The 27,846-nt window shown below is 36.8% G+C and overlaps 1 protein-coding gene across 1 annotated transcript in view; it reads right to left on the bottom strand.

Moving 5' to 3' along the window:
• CSPP1 (centrosome and spindle pole associated protein 1) overlaps nucleotides 1–27,846 on the bottom strand; it is a 154,710-nt gene that overhangs the window by 33,242 nt on the left and 93,622 nt on the right. The window contains exons 18-21 of the mRNA XM_006150462.3: nucleotides 15,835–15,987; nucleotides 9,761–9,873; nucleotides 7,595–7,744; nucleotides 3,609–3,755 (exon numbers count right to left, since the gene is read on the bottom strand). Of these exons, the coding sequence (XP_006150524.1) occupies nucleotides 3,609–3,755; nucleotides 7,595–7,744; nucleotides 9,761–9,873; nucleotides 15,835–15,987 (563 nt within the window). The remainder of the gene's footprint in view (nucleotides 1–3,608; nucleotides 3,756–7,594; nucleotides 7,745–9,760; nucleotides 9,874–15,834; nucleotides 15,988–27,846) is intronic.

The following is a 27,846-nucleotide window of genomic DNA, read 5'->3' as shown; positions in this document are numbered from 1 at the left end:
TGCTATAGGGCACATGTGCTCGCCAGACAGACAGAAAGAGACATAGAAACAGAAAGCGAGAAATCACCCCCCAGGGAGGATGGTCACGCCGCAATCCCTTCTCCTCCATTCTCCTCTCGGGATCTTGGGCACGCACGCACATGTGCCCGGCGTGAGTTTTAAGTCACTGGGTCCGGGACGCGAACCGCGGTCGACTACGTGGGAGTCCACCGACATAGCCATTATGCTAACTGCTGGTTCCCAAGATTCCTTTTCTGAAAGGCAATATAAATCATTCTCTAAAATGTAGATTCCTTGTCACCATCATAAATTAGGATGTTTTTCAGATCATCGTGGGGTCCTATGTCTTAAGAAAATAAAATTGGATTTCAGTGTACAGTGTATTAAAGCTAATAGTTCTCAACTTCACATTAAAATCAAAATACCAAAGACATAAAAACTCCCCCCAAAAATGCAATAATCATTATCTGGGTTCTAAAAGCCCACAAACACTCAGACCAGAATATATGGTGACATTCTGCATGGCAGAAAACTGCATGTTATTTTTACTGCTGACTTTGGTAAAATTTGAAATATATGAAAGATAAACATTTTTAAAAGCCTCTAGGTGACCAGAATCAGAATTATAAAGATGATATAAACCTTCTAAAGTACTGTAGAAGATGAAGCAAACAAAGCATAGTACACCTAACAAGAAAACAAGTAATATCTAAAAAGCAAAAACAAACCACAAAAGAAATTCAGTGAATGTAATAAAAAAAAATTGGAATTTACTAAGTGGATTTAAAGTCCCTATTTAAGAGATCATAATACTCTAATTTAAAAAAGGCAACAAACTAAATAAATATACATGCTAAATAAAATATAAAATATGGTCATACAGTGGTCAAAACTTAAGAATAGACAAAATATATATTGGGCATACATAAATTATAAAAAACGACAGCAAACCAGTAATGTTAACTTCAGAATTGAGGGAAAAATGTATTTAGTGTTATAAAGCTGATTTAAAACTTCACAGGACTTTACAATTCGACTATAACCTCATAAAATTATATATCTTTTAAGAAATATCGCTTTTTCCTAAGGCTTGATTTTGTTTTATTTATTTAACATAGGGCACATGTGCTAGTGGGAGAGAGACAGAGAAGAGTCAATAAGGGGAAAAGTAAGAAATCACCCCCATCCCCTCCCCCACCCCCAGAGCGGATGGCCATGTTGCAATATTCTTTCTCCTCCTGGAATTTTGGGCACACACACACTTGTTCTCAGCGTGACTTCAAGCAATCAGGTCTGTGGCTCAAACTACGATAGGCCACGTGGCAGTCCAGTTACCTTAACTACCATGCTACCTGCTGGACCAAGAAATATCATTTTTATAAACATAGTAAGAAACTGTCAGAACACGATTGTGAGAAACAACCTTTTTTGTTGTTGTTTGTTTGTTTTTCAGTTCTGCTATAGGTCATAGACACTCTACAGAGAGAAAGTAGGAAAGCACCTCCCCCAGACGGATGGCCACACCACAGTCCCTTTTTCTCCATACTCCTCTTGGGATTTTGGGCATGTAGGAACGTGCACCCAACATGTTTTTCTAGCTGCTGGGTCTGGGATTCAAACCATACACTCAGCCATTTGGGATCTAGCACCCAACCCCCTATGCCTCCTTCTGGCTCAATAACTTTCATTCTTAAATGATATACTTTCTGCTCAATTTTGCTGTGAACCTATAACCTCTCAAAAAATAAACTTCATTAATTAAAAAGTTAATTATAAGATATTCAAATAATTTACTTTAAAAAGCTAAAAAACTGTGTATCAAATTTTCATCCAAAGAATGAAAATACTGTTCATAAAACAAACACAAACAAAAAAGTACAGATTTTACTTATAAGTTCTTTCTGAAACAATTTTGAGGAAATTCTAATTATAAATACTTATTTCTAACACCATAAAACTCTGGAATGAAAAATAAAATAGCATATTTGAGCCATCAGAAGTCACTCATGTTACATGCAGTAATATACACACTGAATAGTATACTAAACAGCATCCTAATGACAAGAGGAGCACACCAGAGAAAGGGAACATCTTTGTGACTCCTGCTTAAAGAAATAATATTTGAATAAATATAAATATCTAGGACCAGCGGATTGCATAATGGTTATGTCACAGGACTCCCATATAGTCAATCGCAGTTCACATCCCAGCCCAGGTGGCTTAAAATTCATACCAGCACATGTGCGTGTGCCCAAATTCCCGAGAGAAAATGGAGGAGAAGGGATTACGGCATGGCCATCCCCTATTGGGGATGATTTCTTGCTTTCTGTCTGTCTCTCTGTCTCTTTGGCAAGCATACGTGCCCTATAGCAAGAACCTCTCTTAAAAAAATAATAAATAGATAAATATATCTGAAAACAAAATTCTCACATTAAATTGGACCAACCTCATAAGATATATAGGGTTTTTCAATATATAAAGGAGACAGAAAGCCTACAGGTCAGCCTATGGTGTGGTAGTTAAGATGGCTGGACATTATATGGCTGAGTCCAGACTGAGTCCACAGCTAAGTCCAGGACTGGGCAGCTTGAAAAACATGTCAGGCATGTATGCATGTACCCCCGAAATCCCAAAAAGGAGGAGAAATTGAAGAAAAGGGAATGTGGCATGACCATCCTCCATGAAGGGTGCTTTCTTTCTCTCTCTCCCCCCCTCCACTGAGTGCACATATACTCTTGATATATCAAAAAAAAAAAAAAAAAAAAAAAAAGATGCAGAGGTCTCCAGGACAACTGCATCCAAAGCTCTAAGTTGTTAATACAGATTCCTGGACCCATGTCAAATACCTTATTGGTAAGAACCTACGAATGTGTATTTCTAACACATTATCAATTATATCCATGCATATAAAATGTTAAATATAACTTTAAAATATGAGCCAAGGTGTGAAGTAGATCCTCATATAAAGCCAATGAACTTTCTAGAGAAGAAACCTCTAACCAACAATTGTGCTTCATGCACCTAACTCTGAGTGTCAAACCTCTATCTCAGACATAAACTTGAAAACCAGTCTGCGGTCTTTTATTTCCAATCTATCAGGGACAGTGTGTAAAAGAGAGTAAGAATGAATTATTTGATAAATGAAAAGAAATTTTAAGGCAGATGAAATTCAGTATTTATATTCATATAAAATATAAAAACCTATAGTTTTTACTAATAGATTGAAGAAACGAGATTATTTGAAAAGTTGCCATGAAAGTTTCCAAATGCTTAAAAGAATTAGTTTCCACAGACTTACTCTCTATTTCTGTATTTAGACTTGTCATGAACCACAACAGTTTGCAGGGTACAGGTCTACAGACCATACTCTTGAGTAGAGCCACCATAGAAATGGATAAAAAAACATTCCATTCATAGGCAGGGAAAAAAAGCACAGTGACAGCATCTCACATAGGAAGTCCAGTGTGCTGCACCCAGGTAAGTAGTAAGACAGAGAGGAGGAACAAAAGCATCTCTTCCTCTTTCTCCTTTTCTAACAATTCCGCCACTCTCACAATGAAAAGTGAGTTGAAATACCAGTTTGATAGACATTTTTCTCTGAAGTTTACCTTTGTTTCTTCCCCAATCTTATTTTCTCTTTCATAGTAATGCTGAAGTTGCAGGTTGTGTTTTTCTTCTTCTTCTTTCTTCTTTCTTTCTGCTTCTTTTCGTCTTTCTTCGGCTAATCGAATAAGCTCTTCGTTTTTTAGCCTTTGCTTCAAATAAAGAGAAAAATACATACTTCATATATATATCCTAAAAATTTGCTGCTGTGCTCTCATGGTAAAGGGAGCTGGATCCCATACGGTTGACCAGACAGCTTGAATCCTGGCCCCAGAGACATGAAAAACATATCAGGTATGCGCGCCTCAAATTCCAACAAGATGGAGAAATGGAGAAAGCATGAGACATGACCATGCCCCATTGGGTGTGCTTTCTCCCTCTCCCTCTCCCTCTCTCACTTGCTTGCTGTCTCTGGTAAGCCCATACGCCTTCTGGTAAAACTTAAAAAATTTAAAACTGTTTTATTTGTCTGAAATAAAGAGATAAATTGAGGTCTTCCAGCCCAATACCTAGTGAAGCGAGAATCCATGTACATCTGAGGTGGGCTCAGCCCTGCCCCTTTAAATGAAAAGTCTCTGCTCCAGACTTCATCTTCCAGCCTAGCAAAGCAAGATAGGGCAGTCTGTCTTCTCTCTGTCTCTGATTCTCTTTCCCCTTTCTCTCAAAATTTTTTTCTTACATATATGTGTGTGTGCATGTGTGTGTGTGTTTAAAATCTGTAAGTACTGTCTCTTATCTCTGATCTCTCCTTTTCTTGTTAATTTCAGAATCCATGTACATCTGAGGTGGGTCCGACCCTGCCCCTTTCGCATGGCGAAATATAAAAAAAATCCACCCCGTGTGTGTGTGTGTGTGGGGGGGTCTTTTTCCATTTGTTTCCTTTTCTTTTACCTGACTTTCTCACCTTGCTTCTCAGCTTCCACAGATTGAGTGTCTAGACAGGTCTGGGTGCTTAGTAGCAAAACATCTGAGTACTTTTAGGGTCATAGAAAAACCTCAATCGCCACTGAACTGCTAGAGAAAGGAGGTAACTCATGGTCATAAATCCAAATTCAAGTATCTTTCTGTGGATAACACATTGCAAAACACAGTAGAAGAGAAGAAACTAGCATAGAAGTACCTCACATTAAAATGAAGCATACGAGCTTACAGCAGCAGAAATCTCCAATAAATTCCCCAGACGTGAATATAACACCAAATGACTAAAAATCAGAGAAGAGAGATTGCAAAGTGAGCAGCAGGGAGAGATAGGGGGCTGCAGAGAGCACAGCTTATCTCCTCCCACACACCTCTGAATGCTGTGTTGAAACCCCAGTTCAGCCCAGGTACATCTGTTCTTTAGAAACTAGGAGGTCTTTGTAATATCCAGTTCCATCAACAAAAGTACAGGCTGCTTGGTAAGCATCAGGGAAACAGAACTGCAAAGATACTGTGGGTTATCTCCTCCCACACACCTCTAATACTAAGAATTAACTCCAAAAAGGTAGGAAGAAAAGTATAATCCATCAGATGACCAGAAACCACTGCAGAAGCACAAGAAATATGAGAAACCAAGAAAATATCTCTCCCCCAAAGGAAAATAATAGCCCTTCACCATCCACAGACAGTACAATGGAACTCATGGAAATAACAGATAAAGAATTAAGAATATTTATAGTAACAAAGCTAACAGAGATGCAAGAGAAGAGAGACAACAAACTCCAGAAGGTACAGGAGAAAAGAGACAAGTTCCAGGAGGTGAAGAAGTTCTTGCATGATCTTAAAGAGGAAATATACACCATATAAAAGAATCAAATGGAACTCTTAGAGATGAAGTCTGTAATACAGGAAATCAAAACTCCCTTGAAAGTATTCAAAGCAGATTAGATCATGCAGAAGACTGAATCTCAAATGTAGAAGACAGAACCTCTGACCTAGAAAATTTCACCAAAAAGAGTGAGAAAATAACCAAAAAAAAAAAAGAATAATATACAAGTAATAGTAGATACATTAGACACTCAAACATACAGATAATCAGTAACCCAGAAGGTTAAGAAGTTAATCAGGGCATTGATAATCTATTTCTTGAAATCCTGGAAGAAAACCTTAAAAACCTAGAGAGGCATTCAAATGTCCAAACCCAAGAAGTACAAAGGACCCCACACAGAATCAACCGAAGAGCATCTTCTCCAAGGCACATTATAGTCAGATTGACCAAAACCACAGACAAAAACAAGACACTGAAAGTGGCAAGACAAAAACATCAGGTTACTTTCAAAGGCTATCCCATCAGACTAATATCGGACCTCTCATCAGAAACAATACAACCAAGGAAAGAATGGAAAAATATATTCAAAGTGTTAAGTGAAAAACAATTTCAACCAAGAATACTATACCTGGCAAGATTATCCTTCATATGGGATGAAAAGCCCAAAACATTCTCAGATAAACAAAACCTGAAAGAATTTACTAACACCAGACCAGCTCTTCAAGAAGTTCTGAAGGGAGTACTATACCAGCGAAACTAATACAGACAGACAGAAATAAGAGACAAAAAAAATGACCAAGAAAAAGGCTGATTTAATGGTAGGGACAAGTTTGGAAACATCAATAATAATGCTGAATATTAACTTCCAGCATTTAACCAGAAAGATCAGATCACAGTAACACTGCAAATTCAACAAAAGAGAGATTACATGAGAATGAACTAGTGAAATATAATTCTATGACTTTTGTCTAAAACATTACTGATTTTCTTCTACACTTTGTCTTCCAGATTTAAGGATTTCGGTTTTCTTGTTAGTTATTGATAGGTTCAGCAATTTGTTAATTTTTTAAATGAAACACAAACTTTTCTCCTTTCCTGATCCCTTTGCAACTAGAAAATATTTGTGAGCATTCTTATTTTGTGGCAGAATGGCTATTTGCCTAAGTTCAATAATACAACAGTATATGTTGTCTTGCATCAGAAATTGAATTCTTATGGGGCTTTACGCAAATAACAGAACAAACTGAGACTAACCTAATTTTATTTTATTTTATTCTATTTTGCCAATAAGTTAGTTTATACCTCTCTTTAGTAAAAGGGGGAATGGAGGGAGAAAAAACACATTTCAGAAGAAAATTACAGTGCACTTGTCACTAGATTTTAGCTTTGTCTATATTTTTAGTTTAAGATATTTTGTGAATCAATATGAAAATGTGAAAAAAAAAGTTTAGTATGGAAGGGAAAGAAGAGAAAGGGGAAGAAAAAAAAAAAGAAGTAAAAGCATGTTTAACTGACAAAAAATGAGAAACTATTTGCTGATGATAATGTATATATATAGTAATATCTTTGTCTTGACTGACATGCACGGTATTCGTGCTGGAAAAAGAAATGTTGTACACTGTACAGACATGTGATTAAATGTAAATAAATAAAAATAATTTGTTTTAAAAAAGATAAATTGAGGACACAGATGATATGGTGTTCTTTAACATAAAGAAGTTGTCTGCTAAACAATAAACTACTAGGCATCTTTTACAACATCTTCAGTCAGCCTATAACTATTTTTGGCCAAGAAAAAAATCTTGTTTATTTCTTTTCTTATATTAAGTCATTCCCCTTGGTCTGGCCCCAAGGTCTAATGGTTAAGGAAGCTGGATCCCAATAGTTGATATTAGTTTGAATCCTGGCCCCAATTGCTTGAAAAACAAGTCCAGCACATGTGCGTATGTACCCCATATCTCAATCAGGAGAAAAGGAGAACAGATTGTGGCAAGATCACACCCCATGGGAGGGATGCTTTCTCCCTTATTCTGTTTTTTGGCATCTCTTTGTAAGCACATGCACTCTCTGGTGATTAAAAAAAAAGAAAAACAAGTCATTTACCTTAAAATAATGTCCAGTGAATGGGTTTCAATCTGAGAACCTCAAGGTTATTCTCCCTTATAAAAAATATCTGATAAATCAAAACAAAGATTACACTTTCAGACTAAGTAGTAAAATAGAATATGGGGGAAATAAATGTACCTCCTCTTCTTTTTCCCTTTTCTTTTCCTGTTCCTCTTCATACTCTTGCTGAATTCTTGCTCTCTGTTCTGCAAGCCGTTTTTCTTCTTTTTCTTCTGCAATTCTTAGTTTCTCTCGCTCTGCTTCCTCTCTTTGTTTTTTTTCTTCAATCTGAAGAATTAACCATAGTTATTTTTAAAAACTCCTAAAAAGTTATAATACTGCTTATTTTTTCCCTGGTATCCTATAAATCCAACATCTGTACCTCTTTTTTGCAAGTTTCTAAAAATAAGTTCTGAAATTGTTCAGTTTTCTGTATTTTAATAGGGAGGCTACGTGATGTACAGTTAAATGCCATAGTTAAAGTCCAACTCCACCAAATACTTATAGACTGTGTGATTTATTTATTTTTTTAGAGGTTTTTGCCTCAGGGCACGTGTGTTCACCAGAGAGACAGTGAGAGGGAAAGTGAGAAATCACTCCACAAGGGGGACAGTCGTGCCACAATCCCTTCTCCTCCATTTTACTCCCAGGATATTGGGCATGCATGCACATGTGCCTGGTGTGATTTTTAAACCACTGGGTCTGGTACTTAAACCGCAGTCAACCATGTGGGAGTCCAGCAACATAACCACTACACCATGTACTTGCCCTGCAGACTGTGATTTTAAGAAATTTTTTTTTTGTTCTCAGTCTTCTTATCTGGTAACAAAGTTATTAAACTTTACATCTCAAAGGAATGCTCAAAAGATTTAAAGTGAAATAATGTCTGTAAAGAACATAAAAGTTCCCCCATATGGAAGGTAAGTAGTAATTCATGATTATTTTATTGTAAATTGATTGCTCTTATGATATCCCTCAAAGTTCCCAGGCTTGGTTAGTATTCTGAAACAAGTGAAATTAATATTTTAGTATACAACCATTTTTTCTAATGCATGAATCACTTCCAGAGGATTTAGGTTACAAGAATTTATAACAAATTTTCATCTTGAATGTTACCTGGAGCCCACAGTGTAAAGTACTCTGAGGAAATAGGCTAACACGGACTCTTCAGATCGGAAAGAAAGAGGGCCCTAAGAGGCAGTTCACATCCTCCAAAATCAGGCAGGGAAGAATGGCAGCATAGGTACTGGGTATTCATGACTGATTTAAGTTATTAATAGATTTCAGTAACTGTTAGGTATAGATTATTGAACCTCATATCATTTTTCTTATCTTCATTTCCTCTAGCATCAAGATTATTCTACAGAGTACTATAAATTTTTTGAGCTATAAGAACCTTAATCTTTTTACATGTCCCATGATTTTATATATTAGGGCTTTTTCTAACACTTTTTTCCCACACTATTAGACATGTACAAGCCTAAAACTCAGTACTAAGCTGTATGCATGCATTCACTTCTCCAAGCATACCATATCTAAAGAAAACATCATTTATGATTCAACGAAATCTCATATTCAACACTCTTTTGCTTTTTTATTACTCCATGAGAAAGAAAGTTCACACTCTCAGGGTTGTATCTCTATAAAAACAAAATAGTACAAGTTTGTAAACCATTAATGGATTATACCCCCAATGAATCCACAGTTAATGCCAGAAGGAACATTAGACAGTGGTTCAACAGGAAGAGAAAAGCTAATTTCTAGGTCATGGTTTTCAAAGTATATAAGTGACAAACATGTTTCAATGGTTCTGAAAATATTTTATTAAATTATTATTTTTAAAGATGTATTTAAAAATACCAAATACAAATGTGATTTACTACATTTTCACACAGGATAACTTCCGCTGCATTAACTAGAAGTGGTGTATATTGAAGTGTCAAAGATTTTTTTTATTCTGCTATGGTACATCATTCCATAACCTATTCCATTTGTTTACATGCATTCTTGTACCTATTAATCATATTCTCCCAAATCTCTTACACTGACCCCATTATGTGGCTTCTAACACCCACCTCTACTTCTATCCTATCACATATGTCAGCCTCCTTATTTATTTTTTTTGCAAATATAACTGAAATAATAATATAGTTTTAGTACTACTATATCTGATAAAATTAGATATGATAGATAACTGCATGGCATTTCAGCATTTTGAACTTATCCTGTGGATAAAATCTTTTTAAGTTTAGTTCACTAAAATTCTTATGAAACTTTGAAACCATGATCACATAAGCATTTTACCTGAAAACGAAGAAAATTCTTGTATAATTCTTGCTGTTTAATCTGAAGTTCAGTTGGAGGCTCACCAAATATATTTCCACGAGCAAAAGGAGAGCTCTGTGTTTGCATGTGACCTAGAGAAAGGGACATTTTTGTAAAACATACTATTAGCCAGTGCTTAGAGAGTAAAGGTTGAAAAATTAAGAGTCTGCTAATAAATTCATATTTTGCAAAATTGTGATAATTATAGAAGTCCAGAGGATAAAATCAGAAAAAGCTGAGAACAGAACCCGAAGATCACATGAAAAAATAACTAGAGAATGAAAATGGTAAGACCAAAATAAAACTGATAGTTGAAAAGGCATACTATTTCTGTAATACCAGGAAGACACTAAGGAAATGTAAAACCAAAGAGCCTACACACCTCTCATTGCAGCTTTAAAAGGCTTTAAAGTAGAATTTATGGAAAGGAAAAAAGTATACATTTAAATCCTTATGTATATGAGTATATTTAATACTGCTTAACTACATATTAAAATGCATTATGTAACATGTATTTTCAAACTTCTACAATTATTTTAAAAAATCAAAAATTTGAGGGCAGCAAGTGACATAGTGGTTAAGGTGCTGAACTCCTACATGGTCAACTGTGGTTTGAGTTCCAGACCCGGTGACCTAAAACTCATGCCAGGCACAAGTATATGTGTGCGTGACAAAATCTCAAGAAGAGAATAGAAGAGAAGGGATTGTGGTGTGGCCATCTCCCCTGGGTATGATTTCTTACTTTCTATCTCTCTGGCACCCTATAGCAAAAATACCTCAAAAAATTTAAAAATCAGTAACTCAAAAACTCTTTTTGGGCTGGCCTCATAGCACAGCGATTAAGGGCAGTGCATAGAAAGCTGTATCCCATATGGCCAACTGCACTTTGAATCCCAGCCCTAGTGACTTGGAAGGCACAACAAGCAGGTGTGCATGCATGCCAAAATACTGACAGGATGGAGAAGTGGAGGCAAAGGGATCCTGACATACTGCATGCCCCTTGCCCTATGACGCATTGATAAGTGCTTTTTCTCACACCCTCCCCACAGGCGAGCATACATTTCCTTTGGCAATTAAAAAAAATAATAAAACTATACAAAAATTCTTCCCACTATAGTTTAAACGATAAGAAAATCAGATTAAAACATTTTATTTTCACTGTTTTTGCCATAGAGCACATGCACTTGCCAGAGAAAGACAGTGAGAGGGAAAGTGAAAAATCACCCCCAGGGGGGGTGGTCACACCACAATTTCTTCTCTTCTATTCCCTTCCTGGGGTTTGGGTATGGATACACACATGCCCAGCATCCAGGAATCAAACTGCAGTCTGCCACGTGGGAGTCCAGTGCCTCAACTACTACACTACCTTCTGGTCTTATAAAAACATTTTTAAGAAATTAGAATGGGGCTAGCTGGTGGTATGGTCATTAAGGTAACTGGATCCTACATGGTGAACTATGCGGTTCGGGTCCTCAACCTAGCGGCTTGAAAAACATGCCAGATACAGGACCAGTAGATGGCATGATGGTTACATCACTTGACTCCCCACGTAATAGACCACTGTTCAAGTCCTGGACCCAGCAATTTAAAACTCATGCCAGGCACGTATGCATGCATGCTCAAAACCCAAGAAGAGAATGGAGATGGAACTGCAGTGTGGCCATCCACCCTGGGAGGTGATTTCTTGCCTTCTGTCTGTCTGTCTGTCTGTCTATCTCTCCAGCAAATGCACACACTCTATAGCAAAAAATCTCTCTCTAAAAATAAAAGAAAAACATGCTAGGTGCATGTGGATACATGTCCAACCCCAATAGGTGGTACTTGCTTTTCTGCTCTCTTTCTATATCTCTCTGTCAAGTACATGAACGTACTACCAAATTTTTTAAATTAAATGAGTCTTAATCATTATAATAATTTTTATTTTTAAAACTATCAAATTAATGTGATATAAATATGAATAAAAATACTGTTATATACTATCTATACATAGTTACATATTCTTAAAAAATTTCATGAAATATATTTGAAAAACAATTAAATCCTAGTAATCTATTTGGAATGCACACAGAAAAAAAAACTACATTTAAATTTCAGCCTCACATAACTTTTTATTTTTGAGTTACTGACTGTTTAAACCATCAATCTAAAACACATATTTCTCTCACTCATGTTTTATGTAGGCAGATTGCTTTGCAGTTTGACTACCATACAGGTCTATTTTGCCTTTGTATTTAAATTTACTAGTGCTTAATTGAACAGCTGGCAGAAAGCCAAATCAATGTTTACTAAATTTTTTTTTCTGCTATATAATTTTCCTAACAAAAACATAGTAGAAAAACTGACTAGCAAAACCAAACTAAAGAGTAACTTTGACTTTGATGATCATTCTCTAAACCTTTGGGGCAATTACAAAAGAAATATTTGAGAAAGACATTAAGTCCTGGGACTAGTCGTAAGCGTAATGGCTATGTCGCTGAACTCCCATGTAGTCAACCACAGTTCAAGTCCCGGACCCGGTGGCTTAAACTCACGCCGGGCGCATGTGCGTGCGTGCCCAAGATCCCAAGAGGAGAATGGAGGAGAAGGGATTGTGGCGTGGCCATCCCTCCAGGGGGGGGATTTCTCACTTTCTGTCTCTCTGTCTCTCTCTTTCTTGCGAGCGCACGCACCCTATAGCAAAAACCTCTCCAAAAAAAAAAAGAAAGACATTAAGTCCCTTCTAAAATAAACTATAAAAATAAAATCAATTGTTGGGATCAGCAGTTGGTGTAATGGCTATGTCGCTGGACTCCCATGTAGTCGACCATGGTTCAAGTCCTGGACTCGGTGGCTTAAACTCCTGCCAGGCACGTGTGCGTGTGTGCCCAAGATCCCAAGAGGAGAAGGGATTGTGGCGTGGCCATCCCTCCAGGGGGGGGATTTCTCACTTTCTGTCTCTCTGTCTCTCTCTGTCTTTCTGGAGAGTGCACACGCCCTGTAGCAACAACCTCTCCAAAAACTAAATAAATAAATAAAAATAAATAAAATAAAACCAATAGCAAAACAGTTGCTCTATGCAAAAGAATGTAAAAAGGATCTAAGTATCATAATAAGACAAAAACTAAACTTAAGTCAATTTACTATTGGACTTCATAAACGACAGCTCATCTAAGAAAGTAAAACAATAAACACAACGAAGAGCCTCCAAAAACAGCCTAATGAAGACAAAGCATCAAAAGCTAATAAGCCTTGGATACATTATAATACTCAATTTTTAGATATATTTGAGTTCCCTAAGGCCCTTAAAGGAGTTAATGCAACACATACATGTGTACAAAAGCACACATATGCTCTCATACACATATGATGGCAAAAATGCAATTAGGTAGCTTTGGATAGTTTCTTGTTTCAGAAACTTTATTTTAGGTTAATTCTGGGGCCAGGAAGTAACATGCAGGTTAAGGCACTGGATCCCACATGACAACAGCATGGTTAGAGTCCCAGACCCAGCAGCCTGGAAATCACACAAGGCCCATGTCCGTGCATGCCCAAGAACCTTAGAGGAGAATGTAGAAGAGGGACTGCACGCAGCTGTCCCCCTGTAGAATGATTTCTTATTTTCCCTCTCTCTGCTTCTGGTGAGTACACATATCCTACAGAAAAAACTAAAAATAATTATTTTTTATTTAAAAAAGTTAATTCTGAGAGAAAAAAAAAATCTAATTTAAGGAATTTCAACTCTTTTTTAAAAAAGGGAAATTTGGGGACCAGCAGATGGCATAATGGTTATGCCACTGAACTTCCAGTAGTAGACCACAGTTCACATCCTGGATTCATCAGCTTAAAACTCACACCAGGTACATGTGCATGCATGCTCAAAATCCTGAGAGGAGAATGGAGAAGGGATTGTAGTGTGACCATTCCCCCGAGAGGGGGGGGGTCCTTGCTCTCTGTCTGTCTCTCCAGCAAGCACAAGTGCCCTATAGCAAAAAGTCTCTCAAATGAATGAATGAATGAATAAATGAATAAAATGGAAAAATTTAAGTATTTTATTATTTTTTTAAATAATTTCTTAAAATAAAGCATCCTGGCAACACCACCAGCACAAAAACCTGGTGGTGGTATTGAAGGACTATTGTCAACAAATTTTGCCAGGCATATTCAATCACTGGACTCATCCTTTTGGGAAGGGGTCATGGAAATTTCATTTTCCCATGTTTTTTCTTGGTGAGCAGAGCTAGATGTCCCAAAGTATTTCTAAGACAGAGAAAACTCTAGGTAGGATAGAACAGTACACTAAGTACTGAATATAAAAAAAAAAAAAAATTGCAGAGCAGGGATCTATAGCACTGAGATGGAAGAAGAAGCAAAGAAAGAAGAAGAAAAAAATAATTAGAAAAAAGCCAAAATTCTCTTAGCAGAATATGAAAAAGAATTTTGATGCTTTAAATATACTGGTTTACTATAGATCAATAAGAGCCAAATTAATCATTTCATCAAAAGCAAAGGTTGCAATTTTAGTGCTCCAAAAATCAAAACTAAATCTAGTGGGGGAAAATCTCTCATGGATCAAAGTAAAACAGCATTTTCTCATAATTAGAGAGCAAACAATAAAACAAGGAGTCCACCAAAACAATAAACAACCCATCTCCTGAAGGGTTCAAAAAGGCTGTAGAAATAAATGTCACCACCAAAGGCTTGAAAGACACAGAGCTAGTGACTCTAATCAGAGCGCTCTATTTGACCTATTAGCCATTAAGAAGGTTAAATAAATAAATAAATAAATAAAAGGCTGTACAATCAGGAATATTTTAGACTTTCCTAATGTAAAGTTCTTTTCTAGTATAAATAAAACCTTTTGTAAAAATACAAAAACAGAATTTTGTAAATTTTGTTAATAAATGTTACTTTTATAGGCATTTAAATACAGTGTAAGCTTTGATTTTTAAACTTTCTTTGACTTTTAAATATATAACACATTTTTCATATATACTTGTAAAGCTGATGACAACTTTTCCTGGCAAGTAATAAAAGGAGATACTGAATAATTTCTAACTTACAGAACCTTTAATTAAAGAATGGTGTTATCTGTTAGCAAATAAAGATATTTGGTTAAGAAAGAAGGATGTAAAGGGATCAGCAGACAATGTGATGGTTAAGGGATTGGATTTCCACATAGTCCACTATGGTTTGAATACCAGACCAGGTATCTTTTTTTTCTGGAGAGGTTTTTTTCACTATAGGGCGTGTACGCTCGCCAGACAGACAGAGAGAGACATAGAGACAGAAAGCGAGAAATCACCCCCCAGGGGGGATGGTCACGCCACAATCCCTTCTCCTCCACTCTCCTCTCGGGATCTTGGGCATGCACGCACATGCACCCGGCGTGAGTTCTAAGCCACCGGGTCCGGGACACAAACCGCAGTCGACCACGTGGGAATCCAGCGACACAACCATTACACTAACTGCTGGTTCCCCCAGACCAGGTATCTTGAAAATCATGTTGGGCACATGTGCGTGCATGCTCAAAATCCCAAGAGGAGAATGGAGAAGGGACTGCTGCATGGCCATCGCCCCTGGGGAGTGATTTCTCACTTTCTCTCTCTCTGTCTCTCTCAGGAAAACATACTTGTGCTTTAGCAAAAACCTAAAAAAAAAATAAATAAATAAAGAAGAAGGATGTAAGTAGATATTACTGTGTATGTTTTAAAAGAGTATTTAAATTTAATAACTATGTATGTTTAAAAGAGTATTTGAATTTAAGAAATTACCCTGACCAGCGAAATAAAAATATTAGCAGAAGCTAAAGTATACATAACAAGTTACAAGCGGAAAAGAAATGCGCAGTACTAAGAAGCTACCTTTCCCTATTTATTTTCAAAAATAATCATGGAGAAAAAAAAATAAATAACCATGGAGAAAGGCATTATAAACAGCACAAACAATCTGTTATGCTTCCCGAGTAACCAAATTCTCAAAATCACAGTAAGAACTTTGTGAAAGAGCAAAAGAGAAATGTTACCAAACAATTTAGAAATGTAAAGGGGAAAAAAAAATAGAATGTGATTAAAAACCTGAGTTTTTATTTGCAGAATCTTCTAGGTTCTCAGCATTTGAAGTGGCTAAATTTCTGTCTAGAGATACAACAGCCCTTTTATCTTCATATGTTCTTGCATCTGGGTTATGGTAGGCATCTACATTTTGTCTGTGCATCCTATTCAAATCAGCTGAGAGGGAAAAATAAGCCATTTATTTCAATAAAACACATTTCTATAACTGGTATGCTTAATACATTTTCTTAAAATAGGGAATTAGAGAAAAAAAACAATAGGACAGAACTAAGAATAGTTCAATAGGTTGGTACCTTGAAAACAAACAAAATTATCAAAACACCTAAGATGGAAAGAAAAGCCATATAAAATACACTCAAAATCAGTAGATAAATGAGGGATATATAAATTACTGACAACCCATAAAAATCACATTAACATTATCTATGTTACTTTAGAACTTGGAATTTCTTCAACATGGAACAAACATAGCAACAACTCAAACAAGTTATGGTGAAATTTATCCAACATCATCAGTTCTCCTAATGAAAACACAATCATGGGGAGTGGAGTTTTAAAATATATCCACTGAGTCTCTGAAAATCTTCCCTTCCAAGGTGGAGCTCAATTCCGTTTTCCTTCAGTGTAGTCCACAGTTGGTAACTCACTTCTAATGAGCGGTATTACAACAGAAATGATGGTATATGACTTCCAAGGCTACTTCATAAAAGACACAACTCCCACCTTGCTTGACATATACATTGCTCTCTGAAGAAAGCCACCCACTATATCACAAGAACACTGAAGGAGCCCCATAGAGAGACCCACATGGCAAGGAACCAAGGCCTCCTAAGCTATGCAAGGGAGGTGCCATATTGGAAAGGGATTCCTCCAGTCCCAGCCAAACCTTTAGAAGTAGCCCTGACAGACTGTAGATTTCAATCTCGGAGATACCAGGAGACAGTACCAATCAGCTAAGACCTCTTCCCAATTCCTGACTCAAAGCACTACAAAATAATTGTAGTTAATAATACACAGTCAATAAACAGGTCTGAGTGAATGTAGAACTCAAAAGCTTCAACAAAATAAGCTTTTCTCCATAAAAAGACTGGGGCTGTATAGCAGCAGTAAAAGTGAACTTTATCCTGGATATAAAAAATATTTATGGCCCACTGTGGTGATATGAATGGGAGGGCTAAGACAAGGTTCAGATTTGACTCCCAATCTAAACAGGCCAGACATAGTGGCACATACTTGTGTCCCAAGTCAACTGGGAGGCTGGGGCAGGAAAATAACAACATAGTGAGCTGCTGTCAAAAATACCTCTCTCAAGGGACCAGCAGATGGCGTAATGGTTAGGTTGCTGGACTCTCACATAGTCTACTATGGTTCAATCCCAGACCTGGCAGCTGCCATGTGTGCGTGCATGCCCAAGATCCAGAGAGGAAGGAGGAGGAGGAGGAGGAGGAGGAGGAGGAGGAGAAACAACTACCTCTCTCAAGGCCAACAGGTGGTGTGGAGTTTAAGGTGCTGGATCCCAAATACATAACTTCATGGTTTGAATCCCAGACCCATTGGCTTGAAAAATCACACTGGGGCACATGCATGCATGTTCAAAATCCCAAGAGGAACATGGAGAAAGAAGAGACTATGGCGTGGTCATCCTCCCCTGGGGGGTGATTTTTCACTTACTCTCTCTTTCTGGCAAGTACATATGCCATATAGCAAAAGCTAAAAACTGAAAAATAGATTAAAGAAAAAGAAAAAAATCTCTCTCTTTCCTACGCTCACTCTCTCATTTTTAAATAAAAATTTTTAAAAAGTATCTATTAGAAAGCTTGCTATGTTTGATAATATATTTTGAACATAGATTGTAATTAGAATACCAGGCAGAACATAGCAAATAACATATGAATGTTACAAAAAAGAACGGGTGTTCAGAATCAGGAAAATTCACTTCTTGTTACAACACTGAGGGCAGCTCAGACTTGGAAAATGGAAAGGAGTATTATAGATGAAGACGAGTGGGAAAGCATAACAAATAGAACAACATCAGAAAAAGCTTCAAGGGGGTAAAACATGAAGAGAGTTCTGACCACATTAATGTAATCTAGCTTGACTAGAAAACAAAGTACATGTAATAGAGCAATGAGAGATAAGGAAAGAAACTACAGACCAGATACCTATTCTGGAACATCCTAAAACACTGAAGGTTCTCAATTTGCTATGTAGATGGTAACAAAGACAGTATTGGTAGTTACAGAAGTAATATAAATAATAATGGCAACCATTTTTATATATTATACAACAACCTATATTATGGACTACTATTCTCACCCCAGTGTTATAAATGAAAAATTAATTTGCTTGAAGACCACAAAGTCAATAAATAGCAGAGTAAGAATATCAGCTACGGCAATCAGACCCAGAGTTTCAATTTCTGAGTACAGAATACATACAGTGTTTTGATTTGTTATGCCACAGATGTGAAAAACAAAGAACAGTAATAAGTAATGAGGCAATGTCAATAATCCAGGTACACATAATAAACCTCAATTATGGTGGTAGTATTAATTAAAATGACAAGAATTCAAGAAACACTGAAGAGGCCGAATCTTTACATTGAGTTTATTAATCGACTTGCTATGGGGAACCAAGAACTCAGCAATTTTTAGTGTGAGTGATCAGAATCACGATGCCTTTAACAGAAAAAAAATAAAGATGAACTTCATTTTTTTTTTTTTTGGAGAGGTTTTCGCTATAGGGCGCATGCACTCACCAGACAGACAGAGAGAGACATAGAGACAGAAAGGGAGAAATCACCCCCCAGGGGGGATGGTCACACCGCAATCCCTTCTCCTCCATTCTCCTCTTGGGATCTTGGGCACGCACGTACAGACGCCCAGCATGAGTTCTAACCCACCGGGTCCGGGACGCGAACCGCGGTCGACTACGTGGGAATCCAGTGACATAGCCATTACGCTAACTGCTGGTTCCCAAGATGAAACTTCAATTTGACAATTATTATTAGGTCATTAGGAAAGTTAGGACATTTTTTCTGTTTTTCTGTGCAAAAATATGTCATGACTTTCCCAACAACCCAATAGGTTACTGCAAAAGTAACTGTGGTTTTGGACCATGAATTTTAAATCATTATAACTAGGTTCAAACACATCTTTATTAATCCAAATAAGGGCCATTACTATCAACACATTTTACCCACAAGAAATAAAGAGACTATAGCATAAAAATCCACTCTTCACCAGGAAAACTAAAGTCGGACACACAGAAATAGGAGTACAAGAAACAACCAAGAGAATGGCCAGCCTAATGGTAGGGACAAGTACGGAGTTGAATGTTAACTTCCAGAGCTTAAATGGAAAGATCAGCCCACAGTAACACTGCAAATACAATAAAAGAGAGATTAATTACATAAGGCTTAACTAGTGAAATAGAATTTTTTTACTTTAGACTAAAACATTACTGATTTTCTTTAATGCTTTGATTTCCATATTTAAGGATGTTTGTTTTCTCTTGAACTGTTGATAGGTTCATCTACCTACTATTTGAACTGAATCCTAACCTTTTTCCTGGCTTCAGGTTTTAGGCAAATTTCTCTTAATATTTTTAAATTTTTATGTATTAAAATTAGAACTTTGTTTTTGAAATTAAAAATATGCATTAAAAAATACCTATTAATACCTAGTCAATGACTGCAGTAAGCTACATAGCCCTAGCAAGGTACTGTTTTATAGTATGTTCACTTTACTCACTGAGGTTTACACCTCAGAAATGTGTTCATAAATATGTATATACCAGCTGTGCTTGCTATTGAAAGACTAAATTAAGATCTTTAGAGAATCAACAAAATGTGAAAAAAAAAAAAAAAAAGGCATGGAAAACAACTGTAGACACCAGAGACAGTGTGGGACAAGGAGGGGAGTTGGCAGAAGGTGAGAGGTAGGGTATCAAGGAGGGGGAAAAAAGTAAAATATGTAAGAAACAAGAAATAGAAAATTATTTGTTGATGATAACATGTACGGTGATATATTTGCTTCAGCCAATATTTAACGTATGCTGGATGGAAAATCTCATTTTGTATACTCTACTGATGTACAGTGAATGAATGCAAATAAATAAATAAATAACAGAAATAAATACATATCTAGAATAAAAAAAATTGCATTCTTCAGGGTTCAACAAACTCTTGTAAAGATCTTCTGCATCAAGCCAGTTGTGGAAGTATTTTCCCTGCAAAAATTTGTTGAGATGCTTAAAAAAATGGTGGTAGATTGGCAAGAAAGTGAATATGGTTAAAGAGGAAAAACTTCATGGCCTATTTGTTCAACTTTTGAGGCACTAGTTGTTCAACATGTGGTTGGGTATTGTCATGGAGAAGACCAATCCCACCTGCAGTTGCAGTTTTTGGTGCATCTCATCAAGTTGCTGAGCATACTTCTCAAGGTATAACGGTTTTGCCAGGATTCAGAAAGCTGTAGTGGCTCAGACTCCACCCGACAGTGACCATGACCTTCTCTTCATACTAGTTTGGCTTTGGGAAGTGCTCTGGAGCTTCTTCTTGGTCCAACCACTAAGATGGTCAACACCAGTTATTGTAAAAAAACCCACTTTTCATTGCATGTCACAATCTGATCAAGAAATAGTTCATTGCTGCTGCAAAGATTAAGAGAAGATGACACTTAAAAATGACAATTTTTTTATTTCGTTCAGGTCTTGAGGCACCCATTATGGAGCTTTTTCACCTTCCCAATCTTCTTCAAATGCTGAATGACCTTAGAATTGTAGACGCTGAACAACTTCTCATTTAGCTAGAAGAGGATCAGCTTAGATGACTGCTCTCAATTGGTACTGTCAACTTTCAATGGCTGGCCAATATGCTCTTCATCTTCAAGTCTCTCATCTTCTTTGTGAAACTTCTTGAACCATCACTGCACTGTATGTTCATTAAGCAGTTCCTGTGCCAATGCATTGTTGATGTTGTGAGTTGTCTCCACTGCTTTATGACCCATTTTGAACTCAAATAAGAAAGCTGCTTTAATTTGCTTTTTTCTAACATAATTTCCATAGTCTAAAATACATATAAAATTAATAGCAAGTAACAAGTCATTACCAGAAAAAAAGCAAGAAATGCACATTAAAATAATATAATAACCATGTTAATTTAAGAATGTATCTAATATGAAATAATAAATTTCAACAATGCAAAACCGCAATCACTTCTGTACCAACCTAATAAGTTTGATTTTTCATGGTAGGTATAAAAATATCTATCAAACACCAAGTGCAGAGATACAGAAAATGGGCTGGAAATAAAAGAGTTTTAAGAGTAGTCAGGGGCAGAGAAAAGGACTTGAAGGGTGTCTGCAGAGAAAAGTTAAAGAGCAACACAGGAGTAGCAGAAGTGAGTGCATCTAATTCAAAGAACACACACAGACAGAAGATAATTCTTAGAAGAAAGATCATGTTTACATGATCTAGAATCTAACTTACTTCATAATACCCATCCACTGAATGTTGGCTATAATGAGGATTTAGAAGAAGAAATTGTCAATCTACTTCTAAGAAGATAAGAACTAAGTAAAATAGGGAGTCAAAGCATTAATGGCACAAAGAAATGTGGTATTATCTGTTGAAGATATTTTGTAGTTTTATCAACTGTACTAGGAAGAAATATTCACCTGTTGAAATATCCATTTTGTAAGCCAAATAATAATGTGATTGAATGTATAAAAGAAAATGAAATAAAAAATTAAATTAAATAAATACATTTTTAAAAAATCATTATGTTGAAATTATGGCATCATTTTTTTTTTTAATGGAGCATCAGTAGAGGGATGGAAACTAGAAGTCATATTACAGAAGAAGTAATAAAAGGGTGTAAGAATTAGTGGCAACAAACTCAGACTACCTTTTGAATATGTTTTGTTGATGTAGCATGGTCAAGAGCAGAGTATTTGCTCATGGTTTAGAATATAATGACCTGGGGCCAGCAGTTGGCATAGTGGATAAGGTGCTGGACTTCCACATAAGCCGACCATGGTTCCAGTCCTGGACCTGGCAGCTTGAAAGTTACACAGGTGTATGTCTGTGTATGACCAAAATCCTAAGAGGAGATTGGAAGAGAAGGGATTATAGCAAGGCCATCCTTCCTGGGAGGTGATTTCTCACTTTCTCTCTCTCTCTGTCTCTTTCTGGCAGCGCCTGTGCTCTAGAAAAAAATACCTTAAAAAAAAAAAATACAAATGACCTAAGCACATTGAGAGGCGGAAAGGAAGAAATGAATAGAAAAAACTATAAATGCAAGAGAGAGGGAATTCTGTGAATTCACAAATATCGGCTGATTATAAGAAGATTCCCAAATACAATAGATTGGAAGGCAGGTAGGTATTCATGAAATAATCAGCAAATCTTAGGATATATCTGAAAATGGGAGGTAAGCTGAAAGATAGAAAAGCTGAGACCATGAGTTAATAGCTGTGGTCCACGCAAAATCTAAAAGTGAAACAAAATAAAGCAAGTAACACTGTCATTCAATTCACCTGAGCAGCCTAAGACTGGTCTATATAAATAAGAAAGAAGTCACTGACTATTAGACATGGTATTTTTCCATTTTCTCATATACAGTGAGTTCACTTCTTCAGATGATACCCAGAACTCTTTTGCCAAACCAGTGAGAGTCTTAGAGACTGCAATCTCATTCTGATAGTCAACTATAAGCACCACACATTAAGCGGTACATATCCTATATGTAAATAAACACTAAAATAAACTTCAGAATCAATTAACACATCATAACCTACTGTTATGATTATATATGGACCTCTCAATTAGAGTAATTTCCAATGTAATTATATAAAAGAATAATTGATTTCACCAGAATACATAATTATTTAATATTTAAGACTTTAAGATTTAAGATTTACTAATCATAACAAATACACATTTTTATGGGGAAAAATGATTTGTCGATCTTGTCAATTAACTGGTTCATCTCTGTGAAGTGGTGTAATATAAGGTGTCAAACCAGCTAAAAAATAATTTAAAAAAAAATCCACTTTGGTCAAGAATGTCATTTACCAGCTGCAAATATGAGACTTCATTTTAAATATAGCTCATCATATCACATCACATGAAACTGCTAGCATTATAAGGCTAAGCTTTTTTATTTGCTATATGGCATGTGCACTTGCCAGAGACAGACAGAGAAGGAAAGTGAGAAAGCATCCCCTCCCCCCAAGAGAGGATGACCATGTGGCAATCCCTTCCCCTTCATCCTCCTCTCAGGATCTTGGTCATGCACACACACATGCCTGACATGTTTTTCAAGCCGCTAGGGATTGCAGCGTGACCACCCCACCTGGGGGGGGGGTGATTTCTTGCTTTCTGTCTCTCTGTCTCTCTCTGTCTGTCTGGCGAGCGCACACACCCTATAGCAAAAACCTCTCCAAAAAAAAAAACAGTGAACTATCACTATATACTTAACAGAATGGCTAAAATTCCAACAAAATGCAATTTTAGGTATGATGAAAATTCAGAGCCACTGTAAATCTGATGCTTTTCTGCAAGAAATGCAAAATGGCACTACCAATTTGGAAAATAGACTGGCAGATTCTTACAAAGTCATACACATTTAAGATGTGACCCATCAATCCCATTTCTAGGCACTTACCCAAGAGAAATGAAAATTTATTTTCATACAAAGTCCCGCAAGTGAATGTTTACTATTGTTTCATTAATAATATCCTTAAGTTTCACACAAGCCAAATGTTCATCAGCTGGTAAATGGATAAACAATTATGGTACCTACATGCAATGCAATACTGTTCAGTATTAAAAAGAAATAATCTAGTGACATATGCTCAAATTTTTATTTTATGTTAAAAGAAAAATATCACAAACAAAAGGTAATACTATTGTACCACAAAGCAGACCATAGGTTGGCAGGGGTAACTGGTTGGGTAAGAGGGCTGGAAGCCAGTAAACAGAAAAAGATAACTTTTTGCAGCATATGAGATGCTCTGCATCCTGACTATGATGGTGGTGGTGGTTACTAAAATCAGTTGCTAAGTCTCACTGGGATTTAGGTCCAGTCCACAGCTCAGTGGTTAACTACTATGCATAGAAAGTTACATCTCATGTGGCAGAAAGTAGTTCAACCCCAGATCCAAACCTAGGACACCCCATATGCTCTAGAATCACATACAGACACCACTTTTGCCTGCACTACTATAACTGGTGTAAATTTCCTAAAGACTGGCTATCAATTCCATGTCCTCCTTCTGGTCATGAGGAAATCTAAATTCCCCAGCTTCCCAAGCACTCAATACTAGAATCCTATAACTAAGTCTAAACAATGGAACAGAGGCGAAGGTGATGATAACCCTCCACTTCCAGGCCAGGCCCCAACAAAATCCTCAACTTGTTGTCTCTACCCTGAACTTTATCTGTACAACTAGAAGTAAAGTGGAGGAGGGGCACAATAGAAGGGCTCTGAATCCCTGATCATCTTTGGAGGAGAACCATCCAAATGGCAACAAAATGTGAATAAGTGAGAAGTGAACTTATAATGCCTCCGGGAATTCAAGGTTGTTTGTTATAGTACTTTTCATGAAGTGCCTGGACTGATACCTTTAATTTAAGTAATAACTTTCCTTTTTTTTTTTTAATAAAAGATTTTTGCTATCAGGTGTGTGCACTCGCCAGAAAGAGATAGAGAGAGAGAGAAAGCAAGAAATCGCCTCCAAGGGAAGATGGCCATGTCGCAATTCCTCTCCTCCACTCTCCTCTCAGCCTCTTGGGCACACACGCACGTGCACCTGGTATGAATTTAAGCCACCGGGTCTGGGACTCAAACCTCAGTCGACTACGGGGGAGTCCAGCAACATAACCATCACACCATCTGCTGACCCAATAACTTTATTTATTTATTTTTAAAACTTTTGTCAGAAGGCATGTATAGTTGACAGAGAGGAAGTAAATGTTTCTCATGGGGCATGTTCATGCTACAATTCCTTCTCCTCCATCCTTCCTCATTGCAGGATTCTGGGCATGTATACAAACACATACAGCATGTTTTTCAAACTGCCAGGTCCAGGACTAAAACCACACAGTCGGCCATGTAGGATCCAGATATCTTAACTAGTATGCCCTGGGGTGGTACAGGATAAATTTAAAAGGAAAGCACTAGCCATCAATGAAAATCCAGTGACTTTATAATATATATCCAAATGAACACTTAACTATTAAAACAAGAAAAATGTTCATTTATGCATCACCTAAAATAATTTAATCTTTAAAAAAATTAACAAGAATCCCAGTCTTCCAAAACCTGTGAGGAAAGTATTCATTGAGGTTAAAATAGGAAAAGAACAAATCTTTGGAAAGAAAAAAAACAAAGTTATGTTATTAAGTAGGTCTCAAATCTATTTTTTTAATAGTATTGGGTTGTCAGGAAAGTCCTAATGTATTTTACATAGAAAAACAGAAAAAACACATCATGATTTTTCCAACAACCCAATATTTAATAAAGAACCAAAGAAATCTTATGTAAGAATTCTAATAATTCGGTATCAAAACAATCTTCTGATTCAATGGTCCACCTATCCTTGTAACAACATATTACACATAAAGAATATGCAAACTATAATTTTACCATTATGGTATGTATTTTTCTAATATCCTTTATTTCTCATTTCTAATTCAACAATTTACAAATTTATCTTTGCTCAACTTGTATCCTGCCTAGCTAAAAGCTAACCAAAGATTATCTTAATATATATAGTACATAATTTAAAGATAAATCAGCATAATTCTACAACCCACAGAAAGTTTCTAAGATCAGGTCTTTATTCCTTTCTTTAAAGGAGTCCTTGCATTAAGCAGACATACTGCACATACAAACTAAATGTAAGATTCCTTCCCACAACTATCCTAAATCATTTATTTTAAAGATCTACGCTAGCAAAAAAAAAAAAAAAAAAAAAGAAAAAAGAAAAAAAACTAGAACTATAGGTTTTATTATTTTTACTAGAAAATATAGAAAATAAGTACTAATTTAGGTAAACATTTATCAACCAACATGAGCTTTTTCTATGCAGTGAGGTTATAAGAAGACAGAAGATTTTAATAAAAATGGAAAGTACTCTGAAGGAAGGTTTTCTAACTTCTGCTATTTTCTTATCAGAATACTTCTTTTGGGGAACCAGCAGTTAGCATAATGGCTATGTCCCTGGACTCCCATGTAGTCGACCGCGGTTCGCGTCCCGGACCCGGTGGCTTAAAACTCAAGCTGGGCGTGTGTGCGTGTGTGCGTGCGTGCCCAAGATCCCAAGAGGAGAATGGAGGAGAAGGGATTGCGGCGTGACCATCCCCCCTGGGGGGTGATTTCTCGCTTTCTGTCTGTCTGTCTCTGTCTGTCTGGCGAGTGCACACGTCCTATAGCAAAAACCGCTCAAAAAAAAAAAAAAAAAAACTTCTTTTGCATTAAGCTACATAAAAAGAGACTTTTCCTTACAGGCTAGGATTCCCATTTCTTCCTACTTCCCCCCTTAAAAAAGAAAAAATAATTTATTTCAAAAGCAGTAAGTCAAGGAAAATAACATACTTATCAGATTTCCTTTGGCATCTCTGAGAGGAGCACCACCTCCACCTTTCCCCCAGGGGTTATAACTTTTCATTTCAGCTTCCAATTTCGCTTCATATTCTTCTTTTTCTTCTCGTTCTTTCTTCCTTCTTTCTTCTCGTTCCCGAATCTTGACAACATAAGATATATTTAAAGTAAATGCTGACAAGTATTCTGATACAAAAGGTTAGTAATAAATTATTTTACTTTCTTTTTTTTTTTTTGGAGAGGTTTTTTTTTTTTGGAGAGGTGTTTGCTATAGGGCATGTGCACTCACCAGACAGATAGAGATACAGAGAAAGACAGAGAGATAGAAAGCGAGAAATCACCCCCCGGGGGGATGGCCACGCCGCACTCCCTTCTCCTCCATTCTCCTCTCGGGATCTTGGGCACGCACGCACACGCGCCCGGTGTGAGTTTAGGCCACCAGGTCCAGGACTCGAACCACGGTCGACTACGTGGGAGTCTAGCAACATAGCCATTACGCTAACTGCTGGTCCCTACTTTTCTTGACAGAAGGAAAAAAAGGGTTTTTTTATTTTTGTTTTTTTGTTTTGTTTTAGTATAGTTCACTATAACACTTAAAATCACAAACACATGTAATAGTAATCAAATTAAAAATACTTTGATGCCTGGAGTCTATAGCTGCTGTTCCCACATATCATGCCATCAAGGCCTTTCTAGCCACCAAAGCCACTTGATATTCAAACTCCACCCCTCCCTGCCCCAACTTCTGCCAGAGGTATTCCCTCCTTAACCTTACCAGGTCCATGGAACCATCTGGAGTGCCTTCTTTCCTTTTTCATTCATCCCTTCATAGGAACTGCCCAGCCCAAATCTACTCTCTACCTCACCAGACCTACTCTCCCTGAGCACACACTATTCCCAGATGCAAAGAACATGAAGGATCAAAGTTCTTTAGAGAATGCTTGGCTAACTTAAGTACAGCTTTATTAAAGCACACACAAAATACATTCTTCCCATCGCCAAGCACAAGAAAAGAGTTGTTCTCTAGAGACTCGTGGAGAGGCAATAAACACATATTTACATTTTGGATACCTTCTCCTACACCAACTCCATTCCTGAATATTCCAGGAATTTCTAACCAATTCATCATAAAATTTAACATGTAGCTCAAATAGTGGAAGACAATTATTTTCCCTATCTTACGCTTGCAAGAACATGTCAATGGATCCACTGAACTTATACTAAGTTATAATTAACTTTTTCTTCCTCCTTTCCAGCCATACTCTAAGGGATCATTGTGCTAATCCATAAGATGTTCAACAATAAACCAGGGGTCCCTGGAATCAGATCACACAGCAGGAGTTGAGCGTTTCATCTGTATTTACAGCTCCTTCCTGCTGCTCATATTACTGTTCAAACTCTGCCTC

This window comes from Tupaia chinensis, unplaced genomic scaffold (assembly GCF_000334495.1).
Source record: "Tupaia chinensis unplaced genomic scaffold, TupChi_1.0 Scaffold000288_2, whole genome shotgun sequence".
NCBI classification, from domain to species: domain Eukaryota; kingdom Metazoa; phylum Chordata; class Mammalia; order Scandentia; family Tupaiidae; genus Tupaia; species Tupaia belangeri.
Note: the sequence above shows the minus strand (reverse complement) of the source record. Positions and strands in the feature narration are given on the sequence as shown.